This window comes from Sinohyriopsis cumingii, chromosome 16, assembly GCF_028554795.1.
Source record: "Sinohyriopsis cumingii isolate HCF-2022 chromosome 16, ASM2855479v2, whole genome shotgun sequence".
Lineage (NCBI taxonomy): Eukaryota > Metazoa > Mollusca > Bivalvia > Unionida > Unionidae > Sinohyriopsis > Sinohyriopsis cumingii.
The window spans coordinates 56,840,405-56,853,438 of NC_142976.1; the positions used below are offsets into that span (position 1 = coordinate 56,840,405).

Here is a 13,034-nt window from a genome sequence, read left to right on the forward strand (position 1 = left end):
TTGTAACAATCAACAGCATAAACTGCCTGAAGTGAGATTAAGCTATTCAGTTAGGGCAAAGACATCGATCATGGCATGTGTATGTTTTTTACTCTCTCTCTCTCTCTCTTAACTTGAATTACTGAAAATTGTGTTTGAGGTTTGGGAATCAAAATTCGTACATTTCATGCTACACTTTATGTTCTGGTTGTATGCAATAAAAATTAATATATAACTCCTTAATAGGCCATTTTTGTTCAGATTTTTGCCTTGTACTGTAATAGGTATATTTTCAAAGAAAGGCAGAGGCATTCTGTACAAGTCAGAACTTTTTTTAATCCACTGTTTTATCATGATAAACAATTGCACTGTAATAGAGTTTTGAAATCTCATTGAAGAGAAACACATATACTGGTTCAGAGAGGTTTGTTTTTTAATAATTAGCCAACTTCTAGCCCACATACACAGGGTTGTATTCCAGCTAATTGAGTAACAGTATTCAAAGGCTAAGGGGCCTATTTGCCCAAGTAAAACTGGATTAAAGAATGTATCCACCCTTGATTGGTTGCACACAGACCTACTACTTCAAAATTGATTGGAATGGAATATTGAGGCACCTTCATTAATTACAAGCACAGGAAGGGCATGCCAGAATGGCCTATAAAAGAGGCCACTTGTCTGTGGGTATTAAGTGATAGTTTCCCCTCTTTATCCTTGCAAAGTCTTCCTGGATTTATGTTTTCAGAGTTGTCAAGTGAAGCTATTGAATGTTCAGCAGTAGGCTTACTGTGTATACTCACTTATAAGTTGAGTCCAGTTGCAAGCAACATAATGTGCCATTAGATTTGTTTTTTTTATTACTCTGCACAATCTGCATAGATCCAGATTCGTCAGCACATTATATGATGACAGATTTGGGTTTGTGCAGTTTGCAGATGGACTTCTAAGTGAATTTCAGTAGAAACTCAGCGTCGTCATGAGGAAATTTTTCATGTCCGAAATGAGTATTGGTATATACCATATATACTGGCTTATAAGGCAAGTCCAACTGCAAAACCAACCCAGATCTGCTGTCGCATAATGTGACAGCAGATCTGGGTCTGTGCAGTTTATTAAGAGTAATCAGTAGTACAAACAACATAACCCTGACCTGTGGTTGCAATATGCACCAGCAGATCAGGGTCTGTGCAGTTTGTTTGGAATAATCAGTAATACAAACAACATAACCCTGACCTGCAGTTGCATTATGTGACAGCAGATCAGCATCTTTGTTGTTTGCAGTTTCTTTGACTACTTATAAGCAAGTATAGATGGCGTTTTTTTTTTTAATGCAGAATTATATGTACAGTTTATAAAAGGTTATAAAAAAGAACATAGTCAAAGTTGATACTAGATGAAAAGAAATAATAATATATGTAACATGTATTATATATGTATAGGACATTTTAAAACTACCGTACTTTCAAGATATATGATTGGATACTATGATGTACATTTATTTTTGATGTTGAAACATGGGGGGGGGGCAGACATTTTTAGATATTAGCTTGTTACGTTGTTATTGCTGATTTTAAATGAAGTGTTATTTTGTACTTTTCAGTACTCTGGTTTCCAGCAGACTGCAGAGAAGTGTGTAGTATGCGGCCATCTAATCATGGAAATGGTTAGTATATAGACTCTAGTTGACTTAAAATTTTAAGAATATGATCCATTTGCTGTCTCTTGACTGGTCACACAGTTAAACACTCTCCTAATTTTTAATGTCTATACAATTATGGGGTGAGTGGAATTTTTATTTATTCTTGTACATACTGTATACTTTTTATATGCCTGCCACAGGCCCGGCCCTAGGATGTGCGGGGCCCAAGGCAGCACGTGGCACCCAAGGCAGCAAGCGATGCATTGTGGAGTTGATTACCTGAAAGCAGGGGACCCAGGATGGTTGCCTCGTTTGCCTTGCCCTAGGGCCAGGCCAGGCCTGCCATAAGGTGGGGAGCATTACATTGTTGTTTTCCCTAGTGTTGAAAGATTTTTCTTCTGCGGAGTAACTCAGAAGTTGTTTACCATATACAGCCACCAAACATTCTTGATGGCTTGCCTTCTGGCTAAGGAGGAACTCTATTGATTTTTTTATAGTCAAAAGGTCATGGTCATTTGACTGAAAGAAGAAATTAGGTTTCTGCACAATGACAGTTCTCAAGTCTACAGTTATCAGACTTTGTGGATGGCTTGCACTAGGTGTAAGGAAGTAGTGTATTGTTTCTGGGGACAAAAGGTCAAAAGTCATAGGTCACTATGACTAAAAGCAGAAAAAAAACATTCTCACACTATAATGCTAGTTCTGTATTACAAACCCAGAACAATTTTTTGTTGTGGGCTTGCACTTGGGGTAAGGAAAAAGTCTGTTGCTCCTGTTGCCATAAAGTATAAGGTCAAAGTCACAGTGATTGAAAGGGAAAACAATTGTTTCAGGATAATAACATTAGTTCTTCATCACGGACCTAGATTAAACTTTGATGATAGTCTGCAGTTGGGGTAAGGAAGAAGCCGGTTGAATTTATGTTTTGGAAAAAAATTAAGTTTTAGACCAGTTATCTTCACCAAAGTTTAGATGACTTGCACATTGCATAGAAAAAAAGCCTTTTGATTTTTTTAAGGTCAAAAGGGTGCAGGTCAAAGTCGCAGACTGAAAGAAGAAAATATTTTTTTAATAACTTTAATTCAAGACCATGCATTTTGACCAAGGTGTGTGCAGAGCTTACACTTAAGGTATGCAAGAGGTCTTTTGATTTGAGAGTTAAAGGTCAAGGTTATTATGTTTAAGAGAAAAATTGTTTCTGTAGGATCGCATTTGTTCTTGAGTAAGTTCCATGAACAAACTTTAGATGACTTGCACTTTGGGTAATAAATAAATCTATAGATTTTAGAATCTAAATGTCAGAGGTCATGGCCATGGTAAATCTTGTAAGAAAATAATGGTTTTTGCACGTTAGTTCAAAACTGTTTACTTGTCCAAAGGTTGATCTCATTGCGATCCATTGATTATTAATCTTTAGAGGCAGCCATACCCATCTAGTCTCTACACAGAGGACTGTTGAACAGGCGTACTTTTTGTTCCTGATTTGTAGCTCAACTGGTTTTAGACCAGATGAGCTGTTGTGACAGTCTGTTGTCTATCTGTCTGTCTGTCTGTTAGCACAAGTCTGTCTTTGCTGCTCCTCCTAAAATACATGGAGGATTGCCTTGAAACTTTACACACACATATTCATCCCATGGTCTAGTTGGCCCTAAATGAAAATGTTGCTGCTTGGAGAACCTCTATGGCCACCACAGTTGGGCTGTCACAGTGGCCATTTTGAGAATCGTGTTATTGCAACTTCTGCATTCTGGTGTAAAGTGTTTGAAATTTTACAGATAATGCTATATGGCCACCATTACTATTCCATTGCTCATAAAATATGGCCACCATTACTATTCCATTGCTCATAAAATATGGCCACCATTACTATTCCATTGCTCATAAAATATGGCCACCATTACTATTCCATTGCTCATAAAATATGGCCACCATTACTATTCCATTGCTCATAAAATATGGCCACCATTACTATTCCATTGCTCATAAAATATGGCCACCATTACTATTCCATTGCTCATAAAATATGGCCACCATTACTATTCCATTGCTCATAAAATATGGCCACCATTACTATTCCATTGCTCATAAAATATGGCCACCATTACTATTCCATTGCTCATAAATATCTATTTGTTTTGCTTCAGATTTTGCAAGCAATGGGCAAGTCATATCATCCAGGGTGTTTTCGGTGTTGTGTTTGCAATGAGTGCTTAGATGGGGTGCCATTCACAGTCGATGTGGAAAATAAGATCTATTGTGTGGAAGATTATCACAGGTAAAAAGTCAATTGACATTTTCATATTTTAGCTCACCTTCTTCCATTTTGTCTCAGTCATTGTACATCCAACAATAATTGCTATTTTTAGCTATTCAAAAGCTTCTGTACCAATTTCAAACATGGCAGACATCATCATTGCATGAAAGTCTTTAAAATTTAAACAAATAATGTAGATCCATCATCAGATATGACCACTGTCACTAAAAATCAACAAACCCTTTTAAACAGCTTCTCAAAAAATGATCAACAGAATTGGATCAAATTTAGCAGTACGCTTTCTGGAATGAAAGGCTTTCAGTTTTATACATATGACACATGATGCTGATTTGACTTAAAATGTGACAGTTGTTACTGATAATGGATTATTTTAAAAATCACCTCATCTCAAACACTGCTCAGCAGAATTTTGTCCAAATTTGAAAGAAAGCAGCTTGGTATGTCAATCATTCAGATTCATAAAGATAATATTGATTTATTATCAGACATGTCCAAAGTACTAAAAATGGAAACAATATGTTTTTATAACATGTGCAACCAACAGAATTGGAATAAATTTATAGAGAAAGCAACCTATTGACCCAGATTTCTAGGCGAACTGCTCTTGGGTGTGGCCAATGGTCAGATGTCCTCAGTTTAGTGACATCATGCCTCACTTAAACCTCTTGTGTTGCTTGTATACTAAATTAGCTGATATGTTATCTATTTATTTCACACTGAATGAATGTGTGTGTGTTTTGGATTTTTAATAGCTTTATAAAAAAAATTCAGTCATATCGCTACGATGTCTGCAGTGTGACAGTTTATAGTGATGCCTAGCACTGGGGCATCATGCCGCAGACATGTAGCATGATGTCCCACCCAGTCACATTATCCTGACACCAGGCCGACCAGTCCTAACACTAAACTCTTAATGCTGAGTGCCTAGCAAGGTAGCTGTTAGTACCATTTTTATAAGTCTTTGGTATGACTCGGTCGGGGGTTCTAACCTGCAACCTCTGCATCTGAGGACACTCTAACCACTAGGCCACTGGAGCTGTTACACTAAATGAATGGGATTTTAAAACTTTTTGCTGTTACCTTTGTTTTGCTGAATGCCTTAATATGCTCTGCACTATAGCCAGGATTATGCTGATGTGCTGTAAAACTATATACGTAATATATAATCATGCTATAACCAACCAAGTCAGCTGAAGAAAATTTATGCTTGCACCAAAATTTAATGAGGGCGTGGGTTTACTAAAAGTGGGTGAAAAACTACATGCTTCATTGGCACAGTTACTATCGTAAATGAATGCATATTTAAACGACAAAATACAGATGTAGTGTTAGCATATGTAATATGTTTCTTTAATCAGAGAACCATGCATTGGTACATACATACATACATACATACATACATACATACATACATATATATATATATATATATATATATATATATATATATATATATATATATATATATATATGTCTGTATAGCATGAGCTGATCTCGTGGCATGCATGAGGGTGAATCCACAACAATTCCATTGATAATATGCACACACAAGTAAAATATTTGAGTTATTTTGTCATTATTCAATACAATGAATGATAGCAAAATTACTCAAGGAAAGATGAAGCACATAGGTTGAGTATGAATGCATGTGCATTTCCCAAGGTCAGTAAATGGTGTCTGTATAAATTTTATACTGCAAAAATTTCTCTGCTATGAATCAGAATACTTTGTTGGGGTGGGGGGGAACTTGTTAATTTTCAGTTGCTCCTCCATCCTCAGATGGTTGACTTGTGAACACCTAAATATCATCCAAATTGTATTTGTTTAACACTGGATTTTGATCCTATCCAGGGCTTCCAGCTTCTTTTTAACTGTTAAAGCTTTGTGTTTACATGTATACTGTTATCCCATGTAAGTAAACACAAATTAACACTTTGACATCTGTTTGTTTCATTGACAACAGCATGAATAATTGTTCATCAATAGTGGAGTCATTTTTATAGGGAATGGACTACATTATTCACTGGTCAACTGATTGAGTGGCAATTGTCTAAAAACACTGCTAATCCATGTGTATATGGCTTTTTTGTTGTTGTTGATGTTTTATAAATTATTCCTCCTTAATTTGAACAATGTTTAGCTGTGGGATTGACTCTGATGACAAGTAATTACTTGTGATTTATTAAATCAAGTGAGAATCTTCTATCAACTACCGCATTGACTGGTGCTTGGTTGTGTATGCAGTTTAATGAGCAAACATATATTGGCTTTTGTTTGAGCAGTGATTGCACAAAAAATGCATTGAAGACAAACACAGAGAAGATGCAAGGGCTTTATTGTTCATGGATCAATGATAATATGATTAACACTTATGAGCAGACATCATTAAAAAAAAAAAACTAAGTACAGAGTGCACTGCTTGACTACTGGCACATTTGAAATAAATATTCACAAATAGAAACGTTTATCAAACATTCCTATAAAGAAAGATTGCAGTCACAAGAAACTGTTTTATTCAAGAATACAAAACATTTTTGCCAAAATTATTAAATCAAACTTGTGTCTATTTTGGTACAAAACTTCAAGAAATTGGTGAAATTAATGTCAAATTTTGGGAGACCTGCCATGACCGTGTTATTTTTGAATTAATAAATAATCTTTATCCCAAAATAATCATGAACCTTTTACACATTTTCATACTTTGAAATATTTTCATGTAAATATTTTTTTATGAAATATTGGTGGACATGGCATGATCATGTTATATCTGATTTTGTGCTAGAACAAAGCATGCTGTAGTAGGGTTTCGCTGTGCATACATACATACATCCAGCTGAATTTGGTTTCTGCAGCATAATTTTACTAGGATTCTTTGGATTTCACCAGATTTTTGATGTGCTGTTTTTTATTGATAAGGCCTTGAATAAATCTGATTTCCAGTATTTTTTAATGCCATTTACATGAGCTATTTTGGCTCCTTATTGCCTCTATTCTTGACTTTGGTTTCAGCAGCATAACAATGCAGATAGGTCTTTGGATTTCAGCCAGATTCAAAATGTTGCCTTGTATTGATGAAACCTTATTTTAATGAGCCACTGAATGAGTGTATTTCCAGCATTCTGTTCCTTCATGTAGAGGAGTTATGGCTCATACTTATCCATCCTGCTGACTTGGATTTCGGCAGCATTCCGTAAATAAGTATTGTCAGATTTTGGCTTGCAGTTTTCTATTGTCAAGATCTTGCATGAGTTTAATTTCCTGCATTGAACATTATCATGTAGAGGATTTATAGCCTTGACCTTGTCATTTATATAGCTGTATAACTTTATGAAGGAATATTTGATTTCAGCCAGATTTATCATGTAAATTTATTTTGATAAAACCTTGAAGAACTGGATTTCCAATACTCTACCACATCATTTAGAGGAGTTGTGGCTTCTGATTCCCCATCTCCTTACCTTGTTTGCCCAAATTGTTTCTGCTGTTTAAGGTCATTCTAAGTATATTGTAGTTAGTAGGACCTTTGTAAAGCACCCATTGCTATTAGCCTGAGCTTTTCTGCCTGTGTCAGTAGAGGTTTGTCTGCACATTCTTCTCAGTGAAAGTTGTATGAAGTCAGTTCTGAGTAACTTATACGTAACATTACAGATGCTGAAAGTATTACATTGTATGATCATTACAGTGCAATTTTCATACATTGATAAAAAAAAGAGAATTATTTTCAGTGCTTCCAGTGGAAGTTGGGAAAAAATGTGTTTGGATCATAACTGGAAGGAGATGAAAATTGCATTCTTCATACAGTAGTTGCAGTGGCGGTTACCCCCAGCCCCAGCCTGCATTATATCTATCATATTTTTCAACAGCATTGCATGTTACTCAGTGATAGTCATATTGTTAAATCATTATAAAGTTTATTATAGCCAACAAAATAGGTCAGTTTCTGTCTTATCCATTTGATACTAATGAAGTTCTTGGTTTTTTAGGGTATATGCTCCTAAGTGTGCAGCATGTGGACAGGCAATTACACCAGTGGAGGTAAGGCATCATTATTTGGATTATCTTCTCCTCTGTACAACACAGGCAAAGATGTAGTTGTCTGACAGAGTTATTATTCCTTTTGTTGATGCTATTATAGTCATAGGTGGCATTGTTACACTGGTATATAGAACTTGTTTCTCTGAAACCATTTCATGGATTCATAAATATTTACAGGTAATCCATGATGAGTGCACACTAGGTTTCATGACTTTACATGCAACATTTCTTGTGGCATGAAAGTAGTAGGTAACTGTGACCTACATTTGCTTGCATTTATACCGCTAATTTAGGAAACTTCCCAACTGCATCCCCTCCCCCAAATGTGCAAAACAAGCTTTTTACCAAGTAGCTGGTTGTACTTGGTAAACCAATGTGTGCTGGTCTTCAACAAGAGGCCCTTATCAGATATGATTTTACCACAGAAATAACAACATCCTTATCTGATATGATTTTACCACAGAAATAACAACATCCTTATCTGATATGATTTTACCACAGAAATAACAACAAAAATAGTCATCAGAGTTAAGAGAAAAGTTGACATGCACATTGTTTAAAATATTACTTCATAATGGGTTAGTTGTACTGTATTTTTGCATGGTCAGACATTCAGCTTAGTACCAGAAACATGCATCACTATATCAATGGGACATTATTATTTGGGTACATTTATGTTGCAGTTACTGATAACATGCATCAGTATATCAATGGGACATTATTATTTAGGTACATTTATATTGCAATTACTGATAAGATGCATCAGTATATCAATGGGACATTATTATTTGGGTACATTTATATTGCAGTTACTGATAACATGCATCAGTATATCAATGGGACATTATTATTTAGGTACATTTATATTGCAATTACTGATAAGATGCATCAGTATATCAATGGGACATTATTATTTGGGTACATTTATATTGCAGTTACTGATAACATGCATCAGTATATCAATGGGACATTATTATTTAGGTCCTGATAAGATCCATCTGTATATCAATGGGACATTATTATTTAGGTACATTTATATTGCAATTACTGATAAGATGCATAAGTATATAAATGGGACATTATTATTTGGGTACATTTATGTTGCAGTTACTGATAAGATGCATAAGTATATCAATGGGACATTATTATTTAGGTACATTTATATTGCAATTACTGATAAGATGCATAAGTATATCAATGGGACATTATTATTTGGTACATTTATATTGAAATTACTGATAAGATGCATCAGTATATTAATGGGACATTATTATTTGGGTACATTTATATTGCAAATACAAATAACCTGTTTCAGTATATCAATGGGACATTATTATTTGGGTACATTTATATTGCAGTTACTAATAACCTGCATCAGTATATCAGTGGGACATTATTATTTGGGTACATTTATATTGCAGTTGCTGATAAGATCCATCTGTATATCAATGGGACATTAATATTTGGGTACATTTATATTGCAGTTACTAATAACATGCATCAATATATCGAATGGACATAATTATTTTGGTACATTTATATTGTAATTACTGATAAGATGCATCAGTATATCAATGGGACATTATTATTGGGTACATTTATATTTCATTACTGATAAGATGCATCAGTATATCAATGGGATATTATTATTTGGGTACATTTATATTGCAATTACTGACAAGATGCCCAGTAGTAAAGACAAACATAAAGTTTGATAAGGCAAGAACACAAGTTAGGCAAGTATGGGAGGTGTTTCAATGAGAAAATGTTCCATGTCTTCATGTGTATCAATATAAAGTTAATGTTTCAGGGCACAGAGGAGACAGTGCGGGTGGTGTCCATGGACAAAGATTATCATGTTGATTGTTACCACTGTGAGGTGAGTTTATACAAGACCTTTATTTCAGAAAAGAACAAAGACTTTTCACCCCATCCCACACATATCCATTAGGCTGTGTAGCATTTTAATTATCTCACTTTTTACAAACACCTTTATGTAATTTTCTCCATATAAACTCAGACTGTTGAAAATAGATACTGATTAATTAATTGATATATTGGGATGTATGTCTGTATGTATGTCTGTAGGTTCTTGGGGTTGAACTGCATGTCAGCACAATAATGACTATATTGTGCTGATTACAACTTTTTAAGATGTAAAGAATGAAGAAAAAAACATACAAAGATAAACCCTTCCAGATAAATGTAAACATTAAATTACTACAAGGTAAAAGTAAAGATAAGTATTGAGATGTGTTTCATAGTTCATTCATATATAACATAGGTTGTCTCACCTGTTAATGGTGAGACACGGGTACCACAGCATTTTAATTTCCAGCAACATTTTTAAGTGCCAGCAACATAATATATTTACAGGTGTTCATGTTCACCTGTGTTACCAGAATAGTAACATGTTTATAGGTGTTCCCCTCTTAACTGCATAGCAAAATGCATATCTCAGTTGAGACAGTAATCTTTGGAACACTAGTCTCATTCCTCTACAGATTAGAAAATGATTGACCAAGAATTACAAATCCTTTGATATGTAGACTGAAAGAATATTACAGAAACTTACCTTTCTATTTGGTATTGAAGGATTTTATATTTAAAACCATTATCTTTTATTTTATTTACATTTGACAGAATGTACATGTTTTGATAATTAGACTGAAAGAATATTACAGAAACTTAGCTTTCTATTTGGTATTGAAGGATTTTATATTTAAAACCATTATCTTTTATTTTATTTACATTTTACAGAATGTACACGTTTTTATATGTAGACTGAAAGAATATTACAGAAACTTACCTTTCTATTTGGTATTGAAGGATTTTAATTTTTATTTTAATTTTATGTACATTTTACAGAATGTTGACATCTTAACCATTTATTATTTTTCTTGCAGTATTTCATGTTTACTTTTTTTTAGAAAGGTTTATCCTTTTAAAGTTTGTATGCAATTCTTTATATTTATATTATTAGAACATTAACTTGAGCAGTACCCTATAGCCATTACTGTGCTGACAGGCTGTTAAACATTAATACATCCATACTACATTACCACCTGTCTATACACATGTACTTGAGCTGCTTTAATTATAACTGTTATCTAATTTTAAAACTCTGAAATGGTTCAGTGTAGTATCATCGAACAGTTTCCTCAGTGTCTTGAAAAGTCTGAACACTTTGCCACAGAAGTTAATATTTGACACATTGTTAGGGAATGCATTTGGTTTTTAAAAATAAAATTTACATCAACTTTATATATTTGACACCAGGAGGTGGCAAAGAGTTTGTAGAGTAACAACAAATTTTTAATCATTTTGTCTGATACTTTGAGATTCCTTGGCAGTATTTTTTTCTTTTATTGGTGTGAAGCTTGAGTGTCCCTGGCAGTATTTACCCTCCTCAGATTTTTCAGATGTCTGGGTGTCCCCAACATTACGTTTTTTACTTATACTTGTCTGCTACTTGAGAGCCCTAAGCAGTATTTTGTAGCATCCAAAAGTAATATTCTTCATGATAAAATATCTACAAGATTTTATTCTTTAGTATTTCTTTTAGAAGCAGGATAATTATTTCCATGTTTACAATGATACATTTATTCACTTCCAGTCTCATTTTAAAAATGAATGCCAAAATTTGTATTGTAATTGTGTAGAAGTTATTTTCTTATAATTTGTAAGAACAGATAAATTGTGACTGCGGAAGTCTAAAGGTCTGCACTTCATTTCAGGGTCTTGGACTGAGATGAAAGTAAGATTTTAAAGATACTATATAAAGCACGTTTTTCTCTCCTTTGTCTTGACTTGAGTGCATACTTACTTGGAATGTTCTCGGTTGTAGTGTATAGCAATACATAATTTTTGGGATGCCATGGACACCTTATAGTGATTTTAAGGTTGGATTTTTTAAAAATATTTTGAAGATTGGAGGAGTTACTGTGTAGCATTCACATGGATTATTTTGAACAGAAATGTGGGTACATTATTTGTCCATTTATAAAGTGGAAGAGTACAAATTTCCTAGCACATATTGCACTGGCAGATAAGGGCTGACACTGTATGTTTGAAATTCTTGTGTGAACAGTTTGGTTCGCTGTTTTATGGCACTGTAACACATGAAGTTGTATTGTGCTTAGGCAGGTGAAGACATGCCTTGGTTGCCAGGCAGGGGTGATCTGATGGTAATGAGACACCATAGTTGCCTATCGAGGGTGATCTTTTGGTAAATAGACATACCATGGTTGCCATTCGGGGGTGATCTGATGGTAAAAAGACATACCCGGTTGCCAATCAAGGGTGATCTGATGGTGGGAATTAAACCTGTATCCTTCTGGTCATGAATTCAATGCCTTGACCACTGAACCAGCACATCTTCTCAGTCAACGCTGATCACAAAATTGGATGGGTGTTACATACATTTAAATAAAGTATTGTCCCCTAATGCAGAAATTAATTCCAAACCAGAGCATTGACTTAAAAGGAACATAACCACTTGAAATATCTCAAATTTGTTCTTTTAATTTAAGTGTATATTTGAGATAGTATCAAATCCATTAATTATATGGTTTGGATTTTCCTTGCAGCTATTTTCTTTATACTGTTGTATGTAGCTGCAGTGTGCACTGAACATGTATTATCTGGTACAACATTAATGAATGAGGGTTTTATGTGAAGATGTATTGATTAGAGCTGGGTAGTGCCAAAAATTGTGTACCATGGTATATCACAATTATATTAGGGACCAGCAAGTTAATGTTGTGAGGCAGGAGCCTGATATATTTTTGTTTAGTTCCGTCTGTCAGTAACTGGAAAATATCTTGCTTTGATTTACAGCAGAATAGCAGCATAATATATCTATGATATTAGGAAATATATGAATTATCTTCAGATAAAAGAAAAGAAAAAAAATTCAGCTTAAAAGAAAATCACAGTCCCTCCCACCTCTGATAATTAAATGTCCATTACCTGAAAGTAGATGGATTTGCTACGTATATGTTAATTGTTTTATAAGTTGTGATATAAAAGCTGTTACTACAATGGGATGACAGCTTACATCCTTATACTATAGCTGATGCAATAACAAAAAACAGTGCTGACATT

The 13,034-nt window shown here is 34.3% G+C and overlaps 1 protein-coding gene across 2 annotated transcripts in view; it reads left to right on the forward strand.

Annotated features, from left to right (window-relative positions):
• Positions 1-13,034, forward strand: part of LOC149780470 (uncharacterized) — a 106,003-nt gene that overhangs the window by 77,978 nt on the left and 14,991 nt on the right. Inside the window, exons 4-8 of one of the 2 annotated variants that reach the window (XM_089937426.1) lie at positions 1,580-1,642; positions 3,763-3,893; positions 7,877-7,928; positions 9,739-9,807; positions 11,666-11,685. In XM_089937426.1, coding sequence (XP_089793552.1) covers positions 1,580-1,642; positions 3,763-3,893; positions 7,877-7,928; positions 9,739-9,807; positions 11,666-11,683 — 333 coding nt within the window. In that variant the 3' untranslated portion in view covers positions 11,684-11,685. The remainder of the gene's footprint in view (positions 1-1,579; positions 1,643-3,762; positions 3,894-7,876; positions 7,929-9,738; positions 9,808-11,665; positions 11,686-13,034) is intronic. The other variant, XM_089937424.1, reaches the window with a different exon arrangement.